We start from the raw sequence: 25,406 nt of genomic DNA on the forward strand, positions 1-25,406 counted from the left end.
TTTGGGAGATTTTTTTATTTTTTTCTAAAGTCCAATGCAGCCCCGTCTATTCGCCGAACCGAACCCAACTTAACGGTTCTATGAGGGGATTTTGCGGAGACTAATTTGGAAAAGTGACGGACCACAATACTAACAGAACAAGGTAAAATAGCCTTAGGCCTACATTAAAACAATAACGTGATTTGATGTACTGGAGCTTTTCTGACATCCAATTAAATATAACATAATTTTAGGTTAGTATTTACTTTTTTTGTACATCAAATGAACTGCAGATAATATATTCTATACAAATAGTGACCCATACATACTTGGCAAAATGCAGCTCTCTCAGTTCATCTTCATCCCACTCACGCTCCAAACCAATTTTTTTTTCAAATTAAACCTCACTGTTACCTGTGTATCCAACTAAACTGTGCCTCTCCTCCCTCCTTCCTTCCAGCCGGACTTATCCAGAGTGCAGGTAGAATGAAGAGTCACCGGGGCCGTGGGGAGCAGCATGAGTGGCCCGTGCATCTCTATTAGACTGACGGCCCTCATGTTTCTATGGAAGTGGTTGGCACTAAGCCTGCTCCAGAGCTGGTCGTCATTAGGGGCCTGGGCGGCGAACCCTGCCGGGGCCGGCTTCAGTGGCTCTGCCGGGCCCCTGGGCTGGCTCCTGTCAGACAAGGGTCCTTTTCACCACTCGCAGGAGTTTGTCGATTTCACGGAGCGCTACCAGCAAGGATTCACCACCAAGTACAAGATATACAGGTGAGAGAGATAGGGGCGATGATTGTCTGAATGCATGCACGGTCTGTAAAGCTGATTTGATTTGATTTATTAGGATCCCCATTAGCAACACACCGGAGTGAGAGCTAATCTGTCTGGGGTCCGAAACAGAAGCCTGTCATGCCTGTGGGGAAGCTTGTTTGTGAGATTTTATTCCGAAATGGATCAAATAGTAATTAGGAGTCTGATTCTTTTGGCCTCGCTTGGAGGAAAACATACTTTTTTTTCAGGATCTTTTGGAAAGTATAGGAAAAAGGGGGAAAAAATCTCTTAATACTTTTCCTTTAGAATATAAAATATGCCGGATGTACGTGGCCAACTGTGGGATGTACCGCTGAGATGATTACTTAGTGGAGTTTTGCATACGAATGAAAGCGCTGCACGTCTCGTCTGTACAGATGCAGATGCTTTCTTCCTCTCCTCTTTTTGTGGGCAGCAGCAGAGACTTATGCTTTGACTACAAGACAAACACCATGGAATGCAGCATATCAGTGCAAACTCAAAGTGGAGATACCGCAGGAGGGTTTGGGCAAAGCAGTGGGACGTAACAGATATCTGACTGAGACTGTTGATGTGTGACAGTGGGTAGACAGGATGGCTTCAGAAGTGTGTGGTGGGAAGAATAGAGGGTGTGCGCTCAAAAGCGACAGGGTATTATTTGAAGGCTGGCTACGGGCACATTTTTTTTTTAAGAGACTAGATGATTGGAATTTAAAGGAAGCATCCCCGAACATTTCTGGTTGAAATCGCCCTCCCTGTGAATTCACAGGATATTAGGTAGTTCATTTTGTTTTCAATTGGATATATGGCATGTAATGGTGTACGTGTATTCTGTTTTAAAAGAATAAATCCATTATGATATACTTCTCATGATGCTGATGCAATTTACATTAAATGATGATCATTGTGTCTTCTCCCACATAACACCAAAGTTCACTCGCTGTAAAGAAGTTAATACAATAGGCTTTCTACACAAGCAATCTACAGTTGTAAACCTCAACTATACCTAGCAGGCTTCCATTCCTTTGTTTATTTGTAATATGTGTGTTTTCTGAGACTGATCAGACTTTTAGGCGCTGGTTCAGTCTCGTTTAAGGCAGCATGACACACACACACACACACACACACACACACACACACACACACACACTGTATAGCTGTAGCTGTGTTCATTGTTATTCTACAGATTGCCATTGTGTGCAGATTTTGGCATACCTTCCTTGTTTTGACTTGAGGGACTTGTGGTTGTCTGCTGTACTGTCGAGTATAAACAGTAATGTATCTGATCCAGTGAAAGCTTTGAAAAAAAAATGCATTCATCATCTGGAGTATCCAATCACATCGTACGACGTACTGTTTTCAGCCACAGACGAACAACAATGAGCCCTCTTCACGAGATGCCATTGATTGATGCTGATTGAGTGTCCATATTTGAGCATCTTCGCTTGTGTCCGTGTCTTGTGTGTATTGTGCCAGGTAAGTGGTTTGATACGCCTTGATGAGAGCGTCCACAGCCCTGCAGTGTGTAGGAGCCGGTGCCAGCTGAACAGTGCTTTGACTGACACTGGCATTTAGCAGCTGACAGGGGCGACAATGCCAGGCAAGGATAGAGAATGTAGCGCTGTTGGCTTCCCCACATCCATCACTTCCTCCCTCACTGGCTCTCTGCTGGGCTCTTCCTTATGTCTCTCACCATGTTTCTGTACCTCCTTTGTTACCGTATTGTTTCTGCACACCTCCCGTCCCCGCCCTTGGCATGGAACCTATCAGATATTTGCATGGACAAGATTGAAAGTTTCATAGGGCCGGTTTCCCTTCCAGATCCATCATTTTGACCTCTATCAAGCAAATGTTTAGAAATGCAAACTTGACGAGTCTATAACCCTCCTTTCCCCTTGAGCTACAGTGGCCTTTTCAGTTTCCTCCGAAGGATAGAAGTAAGCTGACCAATAACAGGGAAAAATACAATGGGAACTGGAGTGAAGGAAATAGAATGTCAGCATGTTAAAGAGCGGAACATTTTTTAGCGTTTTTTAGACTTTAAATGTTTTGCACCCGTAGCAAAACCTGTCCATTGTTGAGCAGTCGAGGATGCCTGTTTGACATCACTAGAGATGGAAAGTGACTTCAAAATGCAATGGCCTGCAAATGTATTTATTATGTTTGTTCCATTACAGACTCATGACCTTTGAAAGCCAGGCAAAGCAATCTTCCAGTCATTTGTACCGATCAAAAACAGTGGTCTGCGTCTTGGGAACAAATGATAGTCCTTCATGGGTCAGTAAAAGTTTTATCACCTGACGTTTATTACTTGACTCGACATTGCTGTGGGCTGAGTCCAAAACCCGAACTGGCCTCTTGTAGAAATGTGTGTGTATGAAAAAGCAGTGCCACATAATAGAGGTGCACATATACAGAAGTAAAGACGCAGGAATATAAATGGAGTCATTACTTTTACTTTTACCACCAGGTTTTAGGAAGTTGAAATACACGCATTACAATACACCCTCTGTCCCTGCACATATCTCCCTGTGCATCTCACACTCCCATCCCTTTCTCTCTTCTCTCTCTCTCTCTGTCCCTCTCCCTCCCTCCCTCCCTCCCTTGGCAAATGATCTCAAACCAATTGCTCTCCCTCACTCATAAATATTCTCCAGAGCGCAGTTGGCCTTTCCCGTCAGGGGGCAGGGGAAAAGGATTCGCAGATGAGGGGAGAGGATTGGAAGGAGTTTTTAGTACTGGGGGGAGAGGACATGGGAGTAACCAGGGCTTCATCCCCCCCTACTGGCCCATAACTGAACCAGAATTGCGTGTAGCCCCTTTGTAATAACAGTCAATTTCCCAAAAATAATACTTTTAATGGAGTTTTTTTTTTCAGAGTGAAGTGATAAAGGTTTGAATTCCTGTACCAACAACATTTCATCTCCTCTGTGGACTGTATTAGAGGATAGATTAAAAAGCTTGAAGAATTACTGCTTTCCACCCCATCAATGTAATGTACATTGTGCTTTTCAGACTGCAAATGCTCCTGGGTGAAATAAGTGTTTTTTTTCATCTCAAGGTCTGATCAAATGCAGGAAGGGGAGTGATGAATTCATATATTCAGTGGGCTCAAAGGCGGTGGGAAACAGGCATAGTGGCACTTAACAATATTACTTCCGCTGTGATTGCAGAGAAATACACCCATTATATCAAGCATAATGGTGGTTTTCAAACACCCGTTCATTATATTGTATTTTTCTCTTATCCTGGCAAGGTTCGCATTATGTAACCAAAGCTTTATGGCTTCACGTTTTATACTGAAAACAGTCAACTGTTTTCACGTTTGCTTTTCCAGTGGATGCACCTAGGGATGCACATGACTAGTCGGTTATACGTTCAAACACCCCCTGCCTCACTAGTCGGCACCAGCCGATAAGAAATGTATTGCCCAGCATGTGGAAAAGCGGCAAGTGCACTTGAAAATTATATGTGTGAATCATCTACTGTATGAAAACGCATATACATATGGAGGTGTGGATTAGTAAAATAGGGAGAAAGATAAAATGGTGATAGAGCACAAGCACAAAGGTTTTTCTTAACAGCCATGATAAGACACAACAACTGTATTTTATCACTCAGACGCAGATGTATAATCATTAATAATAATTTTAATTTTTTTGTCATTGTGTAAATTTGTTTGGTAGCCTACAGTATGTGTATCAGATGAAGGGATGTTATCTCAATTTGAACAATCTTAATAATAAACAGCGTGCCACATATACATAGCAACATTTACATTTACGGTTTTTGTAATTGTCTAGAGGAATGTTTAGGCTCCTACATTTTTTTAATCGTACAGTTTACATTGGGCTTGGTTTTCTCCGTGTTTTATTGCTTATGGACTAGTCGATATAGTCTAAATCAAAACTTTAATTTAAACGTTGATACATGTTGTCGATATGTGCATCCCTACTGTGGGTACATGTTAAAAAAGACACATAAAAAGCAATTGACAGCTTTTCTCGTTTTGAATGCTCTTCTTGTTCACGCTGATGGCACAAGTTCAAATTAGAGATTGGTTGTGTTCCCTTTTTACGTGCACATCAGAGGTGGGAATGGTTTTAAAATGAACAAAAACACATTTCCTTTAAGAATTCAGAAGCTTGGGGTGTTGTGAAATCATTTATGTGGAAGCGAGAAGCCCTTGTCCCATGATTTCTAGAGTGTAGTGGAGCCGTATCCACAGACGCTAGCATATTAGTCAAAATGTCAGCTCCTCCTTTCTTCTTCTTCATGGGCCATAACTTTTATAACACGCCTCATCTCCCGTGTTTTCTCCCCCCTCTTTTTCTCCTGTCAGCCCATTGGCTATTACATTGACTCCATTTGATGTAAGGAGTTGTCTCTTGTAATTATGGAATGATTAGTGTTTCAATTATATGCAGACGTGTTTGCAGAGAGAATACAATGCAGCAGCATGATGTTAAAATACCTCTGCTGCGCCGTGTAATAGTGTCATTTAGATGTGGAGAAAGTAAAGCCTATTGCGCTTTATCTGTCTCGTGTTTATGATCCGGCCATTGTGTTTTGAATGAGGCAGCACATTTGAGAGAGACTATACAATGGGATAGAATAAACAAATATACAACGGCAAGGAAACTATAGCAATGGCGAGAAGTATTTCATTCTTCTTAAGGCTACATGTTTAGCATTTTGAATACAAATATTTCATTCATCAAATAAAAAAAGGACATGTATATACAAACTTACTGTGAGATGACCTCATAAATACACTTTTTTGTATATATCCACATGCAGTGTGATCGTATTCTGATTGCACTTTGCCAACACTGATAGTTAATCCCCATAGCAATTTGTCTGTAAACTGTTGTTAGACCTCATGTCGTAGACTCTCTTTTTCACTTCCATGATTTGCGTTGTACATTTTGTAAAGCATCTGTTGAAACTGCAGACTAAGACTCCCATTGCCAACGACTGCTTCAGTAAGTGTTGTGTATATGACAATAACATAACAGCTGAATGTATACATAATTGTGTTTGTTTACAAGGAATCTGTACTCGGTCCTCCCCTGACTATTTAATGAAAGTAGCTAAGAGGAACTTTCGGTTTTTGTTGATTCCATTGTTTTGCTGATAGTCTCATTTGCTGTTACGGGCCATTTATAATCATCAGAGTAAAAAGTGGACTCTTTCATAAAGATTTACAAGTTCCTAAGTATGTTTTATATGTCTTATAATCATGCAAACATAAGGAAATTGAACAACTTGCGTAAACATAGGGAAGGATTCAGGCTGTCCTCACCGAAACAAACATGAGTGGTCGCTTGTTCTTATGCTAAAATGGCCCTTTTTTACTTTGACCTAAAGTGTCCATGTTAATAACAACTGTTGTCTCTCAGATGCAATAAGTGATGTTGTGACAGCACTGACACATCTCAAAGCTAAGGAGTTCTGGGTGGATGGTTATGTCAGCGAAGACTGTTCTCTAAATGTCAACATTATTGTCCATAACCCATCACCATGATCTTTTCCGAACATTGCCCAACCAAAGAGAGACTTTCATATTACTCATTTTGTAAGGGTTTAGGAAATCAAACAATGCTGTTGTGCAGTTAGGGATGCAAGTTCAATAAAACATTTCAGAAGTCAATGATAAACAACCTATTTTGTCGGACTTGTTGTAAGATTACCTACTTGGTTTGCGGCACACAGGGGATTGGCACAACCGCTGTCTCTGGCTTCAAAATAACATGCTTGTACCCAAAGCACCCACACCGACTTCCTTTCTAACAATGTTTGCTGTAAAACAATATTGAGCTACTTTTAAATGTACTACTCAGCGGGAACAGATAACGCCAGCACTGTGAGATTTTCCGTGTCATGAAATTACAAAACATGGGAGCAATTTGAGGATAAGAAGGTATCTATGACGATAACAAAAGGTAAATGAAACCATTCTGCCTTGGTATTATTACCATTCAACATAAAGATGGTTAGATACAGTGGGTTCACTTCAAGCTCCATTTATTATTGGTGTTATGTTTCTTTAAATCCCGAACACATTCCAGCATGTTCTCTCTCTGCCTTTCCAGTGTTCTGACATACAAAACCAAATTGAATCTGACATTGTGGTGCACAGGCACTTGCAAGGTAAGCCTCATCCAATTGTCTCGATTGTCTCTAATCAATATATTAGTGTCCGGAATTTGTATTTGGTAAGGATTGTTTTGCATGCACTTGGCATAACTGACCCAGAAAGAGCAGAAGATACACATTTCATCAAACTCCTGTTTTCTGTCATGCGTGAATGCCTGAGCAGCTTGTACAATGCTTGAACAAGTCTATTGTCCTCCAGTCAGAGGTTGAATGTGTCTGCGGGACAGAACCGGAGCAGGCTCCTGTTCTCTATCACTGGCAGCCATGGCAGTGACGAGCGCTTCATCACGCGCTGAGCTTATGGCTTCTGACAAGTGTGTGATGGGGGAGTTATCAGGGCCTGAGGTCCATGGAAGCTGCTTTTTTATGAAAGAGAGACTCAAGTGTGTTTGAGTGTATTTTGCACGGATGCCCTGAGCTATGATAATTGAGGAATAGCGTCTTGCTACCAGTTCGAGTAGAGATTGCTTTGACCCCAAAGGCTCAACTTATAGTTCAGCAGGACTTTTATATGCAAATGCATCTGAAATATAATCAATGAAACTGATACAACATCACCCACACCGAAACTTAACTAAAACAATGACAAATCATTGTTTGCCCAACATTTATACTGGTGTCATGAGTGGAGAACCGATAGCAGCTCTTCTCAACGCAGGTTTCTTTGTGGGTTTGATGTCTTTTCAAAAAGGAAACTAAAAGGAGACGTTTCATGTCCCTCCCAATCATGTGTTGGCCCTATCAACTTTCAAGAATTCCAACAATGATGTGAAGTTGCCTCTTGATAGCTATAAAGGTATACATTTAACCCCCAACTAAGTTTCATCATTCTTACCATCCTGTGTGAAAAGATTTAATTTGAGTCAACGTCTCTCATATAAGACAGTCACTGAACTCCTAGATAGATTGCTTCCCAGTGATAACATTGCTAAATGTGTTCATATTAAAAGGAATGATGACGTCAAGAACCGGATTAGAAAGAGCTTGGTTATCGACTGTTCCAGTGTGTAAGGACATAATGCAGCCTACACGTCGTAATGATGAGTCAATGTGGATGTACAGTGATACATGTGTGTGTGTGTGTGTGCTAGAGGAGCAGGATGTAGCGTGGCTGGTAGCTCTTTTATTTTCTATTCCCTTTGTTTGTGTGTGCGTATGAGTGTTTGTGAGGCTGAGTGTATGCACAGCGTGTGTTGACAGTATGTGCAAGCCTCATTATGAACACAATGTGATTCCAGGCATGCATTGTTGTGTGTGTGTGCAGTGAAGTCTCCTGTCAACATTATGACAAATTGCAGGACAAAAGGGATCAACAGTCTTCATGTCAGAAAACCCTCCTGCAAATCATGCTCTCTCTCTCTCTGACTTGCCCTTGCTTTCTGTTATCAGATGTGTTGTGATATTCATGTGAGCTGCAAATCAATAATGCAATTGCTTTTCTAACAAAACGCACCCTCCTAAGACATCTTATCTGTTTTCTCTCCCACTGTGCCATATTTCACGGTTTCACTACATTGGAATGTGGAGATTTTGAGTCGCCTCAGTAGGTTAAAATAATGTAAAATGATAACAGTTGATGCTGCTGTTTCCGTTTTGTTAGGGTTTGTTTGTTGTTGTTTTACATGAAAAAGTATAATATACATGTTAAACCATTTATGAAAAGGACACAACAATAGAGCTTTGAGAAAGTTATCAGAGAATCTGGAACGAGAATTAGTCATGTGTAAATGACACTGTGTACACCTGAACACAAGTCATTGGATGATGTAGGGAAGCAGCTGATAAATGAGCCACTGGTTTGCATCAGCTGTGTTATTCATGGTTTACATCAGTTATTAATTTAAGCATAAGTTCAATGCTCTGTCTGAACTACTGTAACTATGCCTGATTATCTCAGTACAAATGTGTTATTTTAACTGAGAGTTTAGATGTCCTCTCCAGCAAAGTTGTCCTGATAATATTGTGTGTGTGTGTGTGTGTGTGTGTGTGTGTGTGTGTGTGTGTGTGTGTGTGTGTGTGTGTGTGTGTGTGTGTCCTAGAAGGTGGCAGTTGCATGTCAAGACCTTGTTTTGAGGTCAGGTTGGATGACAGTTTATATGATATGTCCTCCAGTTACCACTGTCCTTTAAAGACACAAACATTTTGGGAAATATGTTTATCTACTTCTTTGCCGTTCATTTCCCTCTCCCGCTCTCACATATGTACGCTAAAAAAAAGCTCCAACCAGTAAACGATTATCTTAATTTACCATGAAGATTGGATGCAGTTAACAACTAGCATGGCTCTGTCCAAAAGGTAACACCAGCACCTTACAGTTCACTGCATTGTATTCCCATTTTTTAATTCCTATCAATATTTGCGTGCAAAAAATATAAGTTTGGGTTTTATGTGCCGCAATATTCCTCAGCTGCAAGCATGAAATACATTTCAGAAGAGTATGATGTAAGGTTTATCTATACAACTAAAGCAGTAAAGTCTAGAAGCAGTATCTGTATATCCATTGTTTATTTTTGCAATTAATTCTAAAAATCCACAGGAGTTATACAATTTCCGTGACAATGGTCACAGGTGGTAATGGAGTGTTTGAAATGTACTTGAGTATCACTTAGAATAATCAAATACATGATGATGCAACATGAGCAGATAGCAGCATGCTGTCTTGTTTACAGGACCTCTCAGTAGGTTTCTTAATAGGATTTTCACAAATTAATGGTCTGAAGTATGTTTGATGTTGTTGGACAATAAACTGCTGGTGGCAATTTCGTGAAGCATTCACAACCAAAAGCTATTAACAACATCATTACAATCTGTTCATCTGTCTTAATATCGCTTTCGATCTGTTTTTCTCCACGTTGGTAAGATAAACTAAAATATTAAATTATCTCAATTGTTTTCTCCCCTTCTTACTCACACTCCTATTTGAGTCACCAACTTTCTGTATCATAAGTAGCTCAATAAACAGAGTTGGTGTAGACCACCATGAAGGTGCCTTTCAGAAAAATGCTCGCTCTGCTGCCAGCATGTGTAGAATTTCTTCTGATGTCCTTCAAATTAAAAGCCTCTCTCTTTGTAATTCTTAGTTTTTTCCAAAAAATATGTATCCGTAGTTGATGGCACATGCATATTCAGAAGGATCACTGTCACATCAGATTAAAGCAGGGGAGAAGAAAGGCAAACTGCAGCAAAGTAAAATATCTGCAACATTGAAAGAAGTGAAGCTGTATGCTGGCAAGGTCTTCCAAATAAATGTAATTTGGTTTATGTTACTGATTGAAGCATGAAGGACTTTTCTCCCGTTTTGCACAATTCTCTTTGGGGAGGTCCTTGAAATAACTTTGAGTCTACATCAACCAATGGGTTATTTTGGTATCTGGGGTAACCTAGCTACAAAACACAGCATGTTCTCGCTCGAGCCCTTTTAATGATAAGTAAATGTTTGTCTACCGTGGTACGGTAACTGTCTTGAGATGTTATATGTTTGTGTTAATATACGTACATTTTTAAATCAAACAATTACCGATACATAACATTACCTATTTTACCTCCTTACTCATTGATGTTTCTGTTTCTTCTTTTTTATACACTTAATTAAATACAGTCTTTGTAGAGCTTTGTTTAAATATTGTAGGTCTAACAAGTTGTAAACTAATCCGGTCACGGCCAAATATTGTTTTTCTATGTTAATTTAATTAGCTGCCAAGTTGAAAAAAGTTGATCCTGAATGGAACTGATATTAGATGATTAACTAACAATCGTATTTAATTGGTTTTCCTAGCATAATCTCCACTTGCAATACATACTATTAGCAACTAACAAAACAGAGTGATGTTGTTGAGAGAAGTATGTTGCACAAGTGCTTCACAGCCAACAGGACAAGTGTGCTTTTTTCAATATATTACTAAAATCTTAAACTTAACTATATGGTGCTTGTGTTACCTAAATTAAATACAAGGATAACTACAGTTGCAAACCTTTGTCTTGAGTGTTCAAGACCTAGAGTTTGTAAAAAAATACAGTTCTAGCTTTGCCTGAAAAAAACATTGCCTGTCAACATGATGTAACCAGCTATTATGGTTTCCCTTTGAAAGTTATCCGGCAAAACAAATCAGTAGAACGTACATTACCATAAGCTCTTTGAGAAATAGTATTTTCTTGAAGGCAGCTAATATTCACATACTTATTGTGTGCATTGAAATAAATACATGTTATTCAAATAGAGGGTCAGTGCTGCATGAGGTCAGAGGTGAAATTAGAATTTTCTGAGTCCATCCATTAAATACGAGAATGCATTTAATTAACCTCCTCGCCTTTCATACAACTAATATGGCTCACACTGTGAATTAATTACTATATAAAGACAACTACAACTGTATTGCATTCCACATGAATTTTTCAGTATTTTAAAATTATTCAGTAAATCAAAGTTTGACCGAAAGTTTTGATGTGTGGGGCAATGGCCCAACTGCACAAAAAAGTAATTTTACAGTTTCTGAGAAAAACAGCAAGAAAATGAGATATGGAAGAAAAAGGGACCCTACTGGCAATCAGCCTGCTGTCAGAAAGAGTACATGCAATTATCCAGAACACTTGCAAAGAGAGTTTGAGTTTATTGTGGCATTCAAGTGTTGTTATGAGTCAAAATGATAATGCATGTTGGCTCCCCATGCTAACATTAATATGATTGATACACCAGCATCAGCAGAATTGTCGAGCTGTTGGGCTTAATTTCATACTAGACTAACTTGCAGCTGTAAAGGGATTTTAACCATAGATTATATATTTTTCAAATTTGAACTGAAAGAAGCCGCTAGCTGTTGTTATAAAGGAGGACAGGTTGTGCAATTTCAACCTCATACAAAATCATCTGAGGCGGTAATTCCAGCTAGAAAGTATGTGCATGTTAATTTAATGCAACAGAGTTTGGTTTAAGCATCAGTTACATGATGTCCTCAGGTGATGCAGATCACCTGTGTCTTGTGCCGAAGTTATTCATTGGTGGCTTGGTTTTTCAGGCGGAAGGGGACAAACAACTGAAATCATTCTGAAATATATCTAAATACCTAATTTAACATGTTTTTATTTTCTTCAAAAGTTCAAAATATGTGATGTGCCCCACAATGGTTTCCAATCATTTCACAAAATTATGAAGCAGTCATAAAATAACTTGAGGGCTTTTTATTAACCAGGTGATCAAGATGTCCCCTTGCAGAAGGCCTTTGATTAGATTCTCCCTCAGGTATGTTCCACAAAGAAGAATTACATTGAGGCTTATCCAAACAATGGTGAATGTGGGGCTGGGCCACACTTATTACTAAAGTAGCAAATTAGTATAGTTTATAGCATTGATCCAATGGAAAAGGTTTTATTGCTAGTCTTGTTTCTACTGTTCTTAAAGCACACAGTGTTTTGTCTATTTTAAGAAGAAAAGTCAAACTAATTTAATTTCCCAGTTAACATTCCCTGCTCAGTCAGTCACATACCATACTAAACTGCATGGTTATGCTCGGTAGCACGTTACAACGGGCATCAGCAGTTTATTCGTTAGGTTGATTCCCTTGATTCATATGTTGGGCACCACGCAGGGCGCCCTTAGGCAATGTGTACGCAGTGATGGACCTGGATGTGATGGACAGGTAGCAGGGTACAACTCTGATCGCAGCCCCCTTCTTGCTCCAGTATCTCCTCACCTCCTGGTGCACGGCTCACCACTTCACTCAGAGGGGGGCCTGACAGGTAGATGTGCAGCTAGCCCCCTGCTGCACAGAGCTGTGGGTGTAATAAACCTGCCGCCTGTATGTGTTATTGTGTGTGTGCATGGGTCTGTGATAGCCTAATCCACTCACTCAGCAACACACCGAGAGGAGTTAAGGGTGAAATAAACCTGCAGTATATGTGCGTATGTGTGTGTGTTCTGTGCAAAAGGTGGGGTTAAATTGAAGTCCTTTGCCACCAATCTGTATCTGTGTGTGCTGTATTCTGCAGCTTAGCCGTGGCATCATTTATAAATGTCCATCAGTGAGCAGCGAGGGTAGCGAGGCACCGTGTCGATCACAGTTAAGTGCTCTCTCTCTCTCGGCTGCTTCCTTCTTCAGCGGGCCCCGGTGGACGGAAAGAAATACTAATGGCCGCTCGTTATAGAGAAACACTGACATCAAACAGGTCTTAATGAGCTGTTTTCAGTTTTGTATTTGTCTCCGGGGATCATTGTTATTGGTGTGAAATTGATTGGCAGCAGGCCCTCACCCATGGGGCCTTTGTGATATTCTGTGCGATTTAGAAAAAGTGGTTGCAGCAAGGGCACTCTTTGTTGAGATGTTTGCAGCTGCAGGGTGTGCAAATGCATTGGTTAGGAGTCTATGCATCCATAGGGTGTTAAGTTTACTATTTGCTCCTTCACAAAAAATCTGCCAAGCATTTTTACGAGAAAACCTTGAATTTTGGATGGTTCATTAGACATTTTAGTAGGTTTATGAGTCAAATTGATATCCTTATTGCAGGCAGTAGAGGTAGGAGGTAGCTGCAAATTGGCCACGTGAGTCTGTCTTGATACATCATCTTCAAGTCTGCATCTTTCTATAATCAAATCAAGGTGATAACAATGGCTGAGTTTTTTTGTGTTGCTGTGTTCAATAACTTATTTGTGTTTGTTTGTAATCTCGGAAATGGTAATTAAGTTTTGTAAAAATATCCAAACTAAATATCGCAGTGATTCTTCTCATCAGGGTGTCTCAGTTGTTGTAAGACTGTTTGAGTAATGCTGTTGATTGTCAACATTTTCTTTTTCTGGTCTGAAGATTGAAATAAATGAACTCTGAATCCTCTGCTCACTTGTGAACCACTTTACTTGTCTTCATCTCAGTCGCAGGTCGGGATAATGAAGTGTTCGGCCGAGGGAGGTTACCAATGTTTGCTTTTATTTTTTGTTACATTCTTTAAAAGGGGCTTCCCAGGATTGTATAAGAACCAGGAGGGTTAAATGGAGAGTGTTGGGGATATGGAGATCAGGAGAGGTATTTAAGTCACTCTTATGAGTGACATATGAGCGTGTATTTTAACGAATGGGATCTCATGTATTTCAGCTTTACTTAGCAAATACACACTTTCCATTTGTTGTCCTATTCCCAAAGGCAAGTAAACCACCTTCCCAACAGTGATTGAAAGGTCTTAAATGTCTCCCCTGCTAGGTTGAGGTAGAGATATTTTTCACCCGCTGTATTTGAATAGCGCTAATCTATTCATCAAGCAGCAGCACTCAGTCTGCACTTGGAAGATAAAGGCAGCTAGTATGCTCCAAGGCCAGGTTAGATATCAAATGACTTCGGATGAAGCCGGTTCCTTCGCACAGAGGCCCTCAAAGCAGCAAGACTCCATCCATGATTATAGCCCATTTCAGAAAGTGACTTCAGATTTGAAAATATTGCACTATTATTTGAAATCGGTCAAAACAATAATGTTTTTCCAATATAGCACAAAGCAATTTTTCAGAGCCGGAGGTAGACACAGCATGGCACCATTCATCTTTTTTAGAGTGGCCCACAAGATTCACTTAGAGGTCATACAGAAACCATATATTACGCCCGGCCATGAACAGATCCAAGTATGAGGGAACAGCTGTGTCCTGCTCATTTCAAAATCACAACAGTTGGCCCCATTATTTTCCGTTTCAAGAACAAAAGAGAATAACAGTTCAGAGCCACTTGGATTTAGTCTTCTCATTGTGGTCGTCTTTGCACAGCTTCCAGCTCTGTGTCTTTTCTTGACAAAGGCTTTCTAAATGGGGACTGTATTGTGTGTGAATTCAAATAACGCTGGGCTTCTGTTGGACCTGCGACTTCTCTCAAATGTGCCTGCATGCTGCTTTCATGTGGTGAGTGTCCTTTTGTGCTTTCACTGACTGTGTGTTTGTCTGACATTGCAGGGAGTTTGGCCGCTGGAAGGTGAACAACTTGGCCCTGGAGAGACAAGAGAACAATGGCTTTTCCTTACCACTGGACCCCGAGTTCCTCCAGACCATTAGGCACCTGGGCAGGAGGCCCAGTCTCCGCGCCATCACTGACAACATTATCAGAAAATACGGAACCCACTTCTTGCTCTCCGCTACGCTGGGAGGTAAATAAAGTAGATGGGCTGTGATTGTCTTTGCTTTTATTGACCCGCCGCAACACATAGTAGAGAGGAGGTGTTGAAAGGTGAAGTTTTGGGGCTTCCAGGTGGCCCAAACCCAGGAAAAAACACGTGGCACTCTTCCCCAATAGGATATATTCCAGGAACCTTCCAATGACCTCAGAAACTTCAAAGTGTTCAACTGTGGATTGACATAAAATAATAATGGTCTAGGGTTTATTTATATTTGATGCCCAATGATCTAATGAAATACTGTCGAAGCTGTGAGAGCTAGTTTGTTTGTGGACATTTAAGCTTAAAGTACCTAATTCAAAGTGTACACATCTGTGTTTTCAGTTTGACAGTGCATCCTCTGTTTCCGAACGTGAATTAGCCAGAGTACTGTTATTCACAACAACACTACCGTGGCTATCTGCAGCACAATCTCCTCTCAACTCCCCTAATGGTTATTTTCATTGTGTACCTCTTGTCCATAACATCTTCACACAAACATTTTTTAAAATAGACTGGAATGACAATCCTGTGCCTTGTGTGTTGCAAACAAAAAATAAAGAAGTACCACAGTTAAATAATGGCCAAATATAACCAAGAGTATTACTTTTTATCATAATGGGTAGTTTGTCTGAGTGTTTTTTAATGAGCATTATGTAGCATATTTTAAAATAATTATATATTAATATATTAGTATTCAATTAACTTTATTTGTCTTGGAAACACAAGAAATAATCTCATCCCATTCAATATTTTTGTTTGTTTTATAAAGGTTTCCGGACTCTAGTGAGTTGTGAAGTGAGTGGATAACATTCCACACAACGGTTGAGACATGTGGTAACCTGTCATTCTTATATGATGGATATTTTATATTTTTCCTGGGGCAACGTTGGGTTGCGCCCGAAACAAATAAGATCCATAGAGAGTGCCAGATGCTCTGGACTAAGCATCTAGAGCAGGGCTGTACAGTGCAACCGTTATGATCGCATTTGCTACTGAAATGGATCACGTGCAAGTCCACTCGCACTCATGCGACAGGTTGCTAATGAGCAGATGCTGTCTCTTTGAGAGACAGATGAGCGCTACACAACACTGCTTAGAGGGCTCTACATTAACACTGCGGGTAAATTTAGTCTTAGGCAAGTAAGTTATTGAGTCCACCCTCCACTTTGGCAGGTGAAAGATGTGTGCTCGGGATCATTCTGTGCTTGTGCGACGATTCTAGCGTCTAAAAACTTCACCAACGGTAATAACCGGAAGGAGACAGCTCTTAAAGTTAGCGCGTGTGCAAACAGAACATTTCCTGTGTGCCTTCACATTAAAAGCCTGTTACTAGTAAAAACGTGAGTTAACAAGAAGTTAGCGCTTCACAGCCCTGCAGTGGTCTAGCTTGAAAATCAACTCCTTCAGCTGCAGACATGGCTGCAGAGAGCAAGAACTACTCCCAACACATTCACAACAACCTATTTAATTTATCCTAAATTGTACCATGTATACTTATTTATTTAATAGGCTGTTTAATTTTTTAAAGTTTGGTTTTAATTAACAGAAGGCCATTTTCCAAAAAAAATGTATTATTAATAATATAATAATTAGATGTATAGGGGAAGGTGGGGTGATTTGTGCAACTTTTTACTCAAAGTGATTTTAAAGTGAGGCCTTGACAGTTATGTCTCCAACTCAAATATGTACATATATTTCAGGATGTTGTGCATCCCTGGCAATAAAAACTTTGGATCTGGAATAAACTGTTTAAGAAATATAGCTTTCGGAAAAAAAGTTGTCTTGACGCACAAATCACCCCACTAAAAGTCACCATCATCATCTTTCTGGCCATCTGAACTCTCATCAGTGGTGTCGTTAAGTGGAATTGAGATGTCACTCTCTTCTGAGCTACTGTAGACAATCACTTTCTTTTGGTGACCAGCGTATACAGCCATGCCACTGGCACAACTCTCAGAAATGTACTTTGCACTAGTTGCTCCGTGCTTGTGGAACCAACTGCCACCTGACAAATGTGATTCCCCCTACATTTCTGCCTTTAAATCAAGGCTCAAAACACCAATGTACACCCTGGTGTTTCCTCCCCATTAACCTCTGCACTACTTACTTACCTCTGCACTACTATCTGTGTTTATGTGGATGTATGGGCTTTACGTCTTTTATTTTGGTTATTGTTATTTTACCTTCATTGTTTACCTACTGAATGCACTATGTACAGCACTTTGGACAGTGCAAACTGTCATAAATGTGCTTTTATAAATACATTTTACTTACTTACTTACTTATAACTCACCCAGGCCCTTGCGCACAAATCACCCCATCCCCAGAATTTTGGATAATAGGCATGATGCAGCAATTTAGGTTTGACATTGTGCTAACTATATAGACTCAAAGTGTAGCATACCAAAGCACTAAAACATGTGTCAAATGTTTTCAAATGTGTCTATAATTGTTCAGACACAATAATCAAAAAACCTTGATCATGGAAATTTTACTTTGAAAGGCAAAACAGTTTTTTGAGCTTAAATGTGCTTATATCTTATTCCTTGTGTCTCCCTTCTTTACAGGATGAGTCAAATGGATGGCTCTTCTTAAATATGTGGTCACATTTCCAATTTCTTCCACGGTTTTCTAGAAACAAGGGGTTTTGCAACTTCCAAAATGCACAAATCACCCCACCTTCCCCTATACAAAAAAATATATAGATATAGATATTATTTTTATATTTTTATGGGGAGAAATAATTCTGAATCAGCAAAACATTGAAAATGGCAGGTTTGGTTCTTTTGTCTGAATTGCAATCAGTGCTATTCATTTTTCTACAATTATTACTGCACAGACTAGGATATAATATTAATAGATAATCTCAAATGAGACCAAGATGACAGGCTCAAAGGTAATTAGAGCGAAATGCAAGGGTTAAGGTTATGCAAGTTTTCGACCATACTTTGTGTTCTACCAAATGTATGTTTGTGCTACTGATTTTTTTTGCTTGCTAGCACCAGTGCTACCACCTAAAAACATAAGCGTACAGCCCTGATCTAGAGGCTTATTTTGGTTGATCAAGACTATTTGTATCGTACACATTTGGAGGTTTTGGCCATGGGATAAAATTAGCAAAGGCAGTTATTTTGTTTTGTATATTTCACCCTTAGAACATTTTTATTTATACTATATAATGTGTAATGTGTAATGTATAATGAGCGCTGGCGGGTGTTCATTGGTTAATATTTAACACACCACCACTTAAAACATTATGTATGTGTGTATGTGTTCACAGGAAATGAGCAATTAATGGAGTGTGCAAATGTATATGCTTGTGTGTACATTCACAGGGGAAGAGTCGTTAATGATCTTTGTGGACAAGCGGAAGTTGAGTCGGACGCCTGAAGTGACTGAATCTAATGGCACAGCTGTGACACTGGAAGCTCTACACCAGCTGGCTGCCTCCTACTTTATTGACAGGGAGAGCACCCTTCACAAGCTACACCACATCCAGATTGCCTCCACTGCCATCAAGGTAAACGCTCGCTGCTGCTCTCTGGGATTTTGTCGAACACAATAGCAATAAAAAAAAATCAAAATCAAAAACTCATTCCCAGAGGCTTTACATTTCCCCTTGTTAGAACACATGTTTGATTACTGCAACTAGACATTGTTCAAAACAGATTATGTTTCAGTAGATGAGTGGGTAATTATTTTATTTTTTAAGGAACTGGCAAGTGGTCCAGATTACCTAATTCACTGAACAATTAAAGAAAGCATGGCCAGTGGAATAAAAAACATAAAATCAGCAGGTTTAGCTATTTTTTTTCCTTCAGTATTTCCATGTTTTTAATTTGGCAGAGAAAGTGCAGAGAGAGACAGGAAATGTGGGGAAAGGGAGAGGGAAGGGTATGACATCCAACAAAGGTCCCCAGCCAGAATCGTTACCGTGAATGTTGTTGCTATGTGGCGTGCGTCCCAAACAGTGAGGCCCCGGGGCAGCCAGGTTTAGCTTGTTTTAATGAGAAGAGCTGTTAGTGGCGACCGATCAGGATGTAGGGTTTCTCTTGTCCCTTTGGATTCATTTGGATCGCCAAATTGATTAATTATTTTTCCTTTAGGCAACTATATTTTTACTTGGAAGAATCACAGACGTTTAGTTAATGAGTTACTCACGTACATAAATGCAAGTATAGATACAAATGATATTATGGAATCTTAAGCATGAATAGTGGCTCATATTTATGGACTATGCATGGAACCCATTGCATGCTCTAACATGTATTATGTTGGTATGTGATTTTGAATATTTATTTATTGTTAAGAAGAACACAACAGATACCATTGACCTTATTTTTATATTGTTTATTCAGCACAGTAGATGTCAAAATGTTTTGTATTGTTATTACAAAACATAGTCTTCATGTTTGTGTGCTTATGATTTGAGATAATACATGCACTTGTGCTCCCCTCTGGGAATTAGTATTGGATCAAATTAAGACACTCTACATTGGTCAGTACTTACAAAGTAATAACCAATTACTTAAAACTGTGTACACTCCACCAATACGTACTTGATGGGCTACTCTAGTGTGCTTCAAATGCAGAATATCATTATGATGCAGAGTAGTAAGCATAGTTTAAGGGTGGAACAGCAAACAGTCCTTGGTTGAATTAGACCCTTGTTGACGGACATATCGACTGATAGACTTCACAAACTCTTCTTACAGTTTTAAATCAATCAACCCTTTATAGTGAATACATTTTAACTTAATGTCTTAACCAGAAAAATCCACAACAGCCATTTCATCGGTAACCTCCAGCTATTTCAGAAGTAGAACTCCCCTATAAATATTTCCAAGTGCGACCAAACTTTTAAACTTTTAAAAATCACAGCTTTTCCATGCCCTGAGACACATTTAAGTGTTTTCTCTCTTGTCACTATCAACAGCATGGTTGGAGCACTCCAAAATAATTTGAAGGCACAAACCTACTCTGAAATGGTTGTATCATACATTTGAGGTTAGGGGATCATCATGATTAGAATGATAGCCACTGTGTAAATGTCAACAACTGAAATGATGGTGTAAATAATCCAGCGCTAACTGTCAAAAAGAAACGGGAAACAAACAGTAGTCCCCCCATTCAGTTTGTGGACCTATCAATCCACCCTGACCTCCTGCCTCAGCAGACTCAGACTAGAGCCATAATTCATAGAGTAGCAGAGGGCTCTGTCACTTGAATGTAAATGTGTGATATTTGGGCATCTCTTCCCTGCAGATGGGACATTCTGGGTTGGTACAACTAGCTTTCCTTTTCGAAGAAAACTCACAAGCCAAGTAGCTTCCATTGACTGATTTTAATGGTTTCGGACTATCCAGGTCTGTGTTGAGGACTGAAACGTATCAGCATTTTGTTGAGCTCTATTTACAGTGACAAGTCGTCCCTTTGCTTGCTCTTGTATTTGCCTCTACTTCTATATATTTATTTGTATTTGTATTACTTCTGTGCGCATGGAAAACATACACTCTGATTAAAAGACATACCCGTTTCTTAGCTAACATTGTACTGACTGTACTTTGTTTGCACACACTGGAGTAAACATGTATACATGCACGCTCAATAATAGTTCCACCTAGAGAAGAGATTAAGTGAGCAGCATTGTTTACTCTACCCCTCCCTTGCTCTTTCATGCGTGCCCTTATATGGAAAAGCATCCCATGCATGCGTGCCCTTATATGGAAAAGCATCCCATGCATATCAAGATATGCTTGTGATGTAAATATCACCTTGCATCTTTTACTGCTTAATACCTTTGGGGTGTATTCATTCATCATTCTGTCAGTTCTTATCAAGAGGAATGAATTGAATCGGCTGAGTTTGCCCTTCGCAGTGCAGACCGGATTCTCTATTTGTTCTAAAGGGATCTGTTCCCTCGCATGGCCTTTAATGTGTTTACACCGGCTTGTGGCAAATCACAGATTAATGAAACGCAATGTAGGTTATACCATCAGGAACCTGAGAAAAAACACCTACAGTATCTGAGATACTGTCATCTTCTTCAGGCTGTTTGGCATGTGCTCTATATACTGTGTTTTATGGATACAGTATGTATGCCTTCCTCTGAATCGATATTGACATGACTGGGTGCACCACACCAAAGCACATGCTACATTAATACTATATCCTTATTTATTGACTTGATAGTAACTTTGTTTAAACCATTTGATCTAGGTATCAATGAATGAATGCCTGGAAACAGTCAAAATGCATAATTTCATGGAGCCCAGGGTGATGCATTTTAATTTCTTGTTTTCACTAGCATAGTATGATCCTGTGAAGCAAACTCATGACTAAATTATTTATAGTGATTGGCAGAGTGGTATGTTTGGAAAGAGATGCCAGGAAGCTCTTGCACAGAACTCATTGGAAAATAAGAAATAAGGTTATACTTTCCTTACTTCTGACTATGGAGCTGCAGCTACAAAAAACTAAATTGCTTGCCTTTTTCTGAGCTACAGCCCATTTTGCATTGCCGTGTCCTTAGTGATGCACCACTACACAGTCCATCAGAGATAAAACTGAACATTCTCTTAAGTGAATTGGCAAGAGGACGTTGAGCTGATTTGGCAGTCGCCACTGAACCAAAGTGCTGCTAAAAACCCGTCTGATTGAGATGAATAGAGAAAGAGCCCTCAGGGCTACATTTGTTTGTGAGGCATTTTCAGGTGACTGATGTAAAATATTCACGGTGTGAGCAGCCTTTAATTCTGAACATGGGTTCTTACCTCATCCCAATGAAGACAGATGCCAAAGGGAAGCTGCCTTTCAGAAGAGCACTGGCCCCCTAGTCTTAAGAGATAACATATTTTAAATGGTAGAAATGCCATGCCTGGTGGACAGAGAACAGCGGCACTGGAAACTAATCAAAGACGGGGAAAACGAGATAGAAGTGTGGGGGAAAATGGCTCTGGTGTTATACGTAGTGTGATGAATCTGCTCTTCCATTTCAGTAATTTCCTTTGAGAGGCTCTGTCATTTGTCAACCATTCTGTGGTGTGAGTTAAGGTATCACATGCGCCCAAACAGCAGAGATTAGATTAGATGAGAACAGACGGGCCTTATTCAGCAGCTCTTTAAAGCCCAGGATAAAGGTGTGGCAAGGTAGGCGCTGCATCAATCAATGTGCTTTCCTAGATGTGCAGCCCGGGCCCCTTACAAATTGAAGATTCATTAAACAAAAAATGGGAAGATATTATTAATGCGGGAGGAGAAACTGATATGGACGGTTTGACCCAATTGTGCCAGCCTCAAGTATTCAGTTGGTCATGCAGGGGTTATGTTTCATTTGTAGGAGCAGTAGATCACACAAGTACGACTGGAGCTTCAAAATCAGATGGTGGCTGCTGAGAACACGGTCCCCATCATTTTGGTGCAGTTTTGATGGCAAGATAAACAAAACAATAACACATAAAACAACACTATGCTCTCTGTCCTCTGTTATCACCAGTAGGGATGAATTATTCATTAGGGGCAGATTGTTTTAGCATCTTCATTATGCAGAAAGGAACAGTACTGTCCTTGTTGTCTTTTCACTGTGTTTTCAACCCCTTTAACCTTTAACAAGATCTATAGGTTTCCGTCCAGGGTTTTTTATACTTGAGACACCTCAGATAATGTATGGTCTACTCAGATGGACGATAGCTCCTGGCTTTAGTCTCATGTGTGACTTCAGATGTCAAGATAAAAAAACAATAATACTCATCACCTAAAATAAATATCACTTCTTCCAGTAATTGCTCTTAAAAAAGAAAATAAATGTCACCCAGAGACAGGAAAAAAGAACTATGCAGGACATTATTTTTCCCTCTTGGCCTCTTCACAAGTGACCAATACTTTCTGTGAAAGAGACTCAGTGAACAAACAGTATCACTATACTATACAGTAGTATATACTGTAGTACTTCTTCCAAAGGATTCCCCGTTGGTCCCTGTGTTTTTCTTTTTCGGGGGCACAAAATAATCTCATTCTTATCTTATTCTCTTCCATCTTTTCCTCGCGTTTATTTCATGAGCTTATCCCTCGCCGGTTGACATTAGAGTGTAAACCAGTGCAACAAAGTGGTCTTAAAATGTGCACTGAAATCCTCAAAGCCTGAATAAACAGGCTTTGTAAACGTATCTCAATATTCAAATGTAGATTAAGCAATGACAATTGTTAAAGGTGCCGCGGATAAGGCAATTTTGAAATGAGCGATGATTTTCATGAAACATTAATGCTCTTTTCTACTTTTTCCTTTTCTCCAGCACGCAGAAAGTGCAGCCATTTAAAGTCCACTGTTGCTCAATCTGACAACACAAGCTCACTAAGTGACATTTTTATGCTGTTTTTGTGGAATTATTCATATGAGGGATTCGCTGCAGTGATGAATCTGTATCAGGAAAAAATGCTCCGGCCTAACTAGTCTTATAATAATATGGAAGCCTCACAGTTTTAAATAATGGATGTGACTCGGCGCCATCTGTATCAGTGGACCTCGTTAACAGGCTAAGTGCTGTGTGGCCCTGCTGAGGCACCATACCAACAATACACAGGTTGTCATCCATCTACATACAGGGAGCATGGACATAATCTACATTAAATAATAGATTGAGTAGGTAGTTCCAACTTGAAGCATCATTCTCTCCCATCATTATCACGTTAATTTCAGTTAATGTATTAGCTTTAAGTATTCAGTTCCAGCTTCTCAGTGAAATCAGACGTGTTAAAATGGTGACTTTCTACTAAGTCAGGCTTAAGATAAAAAAGTACAAATCAATGTATTATTTTAGGATATAGTCCAAGATTTTCATTGATTAAAGCTGCAGTTGAGAGTTTCAGCCGTTGGGATCCCAACGGCTGTTTTCCCAACGCTCTACCTGCTGTAGTTCCTCCCTCCGAACGACAGCTATGCGCGTTCATGTGAATTCAGTTACATTGACAGGAGACAAACACCATGTCCGATTCCGAGGTGATTAAACATTAGTAATGATAACTACATACGTACATATTGAGCATCTACATTTTAATCACAGACAGACCATGTATGTTAGCTTAAAATCATTGTAAGTGTGCTGGTAGGCCTAACAAAAGTAGCTGTAACAGCCAGGCAAGATAGCAAACTAATTGTAACAGAGCGGAGAGGTGTGTGTGTGTATCTCCTACTATCTTTGCTCCTGCTCTGACCGCAGCTGGGAGGGGCTGCTCTGGGCTGCTGCGCGAGGAGCGGGCTGCGTGTCAGTGCTCCCGCTGCTCGTTGAGAAGAGGTGATACTTGCTTTGGCGAAAAAAGACACCAATAACACCAGAAAAAAAAGCTAGATTTGTCGCTTGTCGCTGTTTTGAAAAAAAAAAGTTGCCAGGGGGGCTGAAAAGTCACTAAATATAGCGACAAAATCGCTTTGAGTTGGCAACACTGAGCACAGGACGAGGGCTATATAGGGCCAGGGGACGTCCTGCTGCTAGCGGCAGGCAGCCTAGGGGCAGAGGAAGGGGACGAGGTCGCGGTCGGAGAGGTCTTGATGTGATAGGGCAAGAATACATGGCCGGTGTACTCTTTTTCGAGCTCTCTCCGTCTCCCTTTCAGCAGTTAACTTTTCAACATTCGTCTTTCCTCGTTTTTTTGCTGTCTTAGCGGTGTTAGTTGTTGGTATCCTGGGAATGGTAAATTGAGGGTTCGTTTGTGAAGACATTGCTACTCGCTGTCCGCCGTAGTAGCCTAGTACCAAACAGTAGGCTAGTGTCAGACTGCTAGGGTCGTGAACGCTCACGCTACTGACGCATCAACGTCGTTGCCAAGGTCCCACAGCCAATAAGAACGGAGAATCTGACCTCGCTCTGATTGGTCAAAATTAAAGCTACTACGAGTAAGTCGGCACGTTGGCGACACCTTTGAACAAAAGCGGTAGTATTATTACGACGCCAGCTGTCGTGAAGCTGTTTTGTAGCTCGTGCAGGGAGTGCAAGATTCAAATAATCAGGAAGCAATATGGTGTGTGTCCGTGTGTTGAAAGTGTGAGGGCACCGGACTCTTTTCGGCTCCGTGAGTCTATGGGTGACACAGCATCAACTAATGCCAGTAAGTGCTAAACACACCTGATTGCAATGAGTTGATGCATTGTCACCTCTCACGGAGCTGAACGAGTCCCAGTGTCCTCACACAAAGCGAATGAACGAGATATGGCAGTTAGTATGGATCACGATGAGGTAATGTGTTTATGTTGTAAAACTATTTCCAATGAATAATGGTCATCTGATGATGCTGGTGAGGCAAAGTAAACTTTGTTTTAGTAGGCTACCGCTCATTCATTTAGGAGTAAACACTGCAGTCTAGTTTCG

General features: G+C 40.2%; 1 protein-coding gene across 1 annotated transcript in view; it reads left to right on the forward strand.

The window, feature by feature from the left end:
* Nucleotides 1-496: 496 nt before the first annotated feature.
* Nucleotides 497-25,406, forward strand: part of LOC307254230 (BMP/retinoic acid-inducible neural-specific protein 3-like) — a gene marked incomplete at both ends in the record, with an annotated part of 44,308 nt that continues 19,398 nt past the window's right edge. Inside the window, 3 exons of the mRNA XM_080032521.1 lie at nucleotides 497-750; nucleotides 14,846-15,036; nucleotides 18,381-18,565. Of these exons, the coding sequence (XP_079888647.1) occupies nucleotides 497-750; nucleotides 14,846-15,036; nucleotides 18,381-18,565 (630 nt within the window). The remainder of the gene's footprint in view (nucleotides 751-14,845; nucleotides 15,037-18,380; nucleotides 18,566-25,406) is intronic.

The sequence above is a fragment of the Ammodytes marinus genome, assembly GCF_949987685.1.
Source record: "Ammodytes marinus genome assembly, chromosome: 8".
Classification (NCBI taxonomy): Eukaryota; Metazoa; Chordata; class Actinopteri; order Uranoscopiformes; family Ammodytidae; genus Ammodytes; species Ammodytes marinus.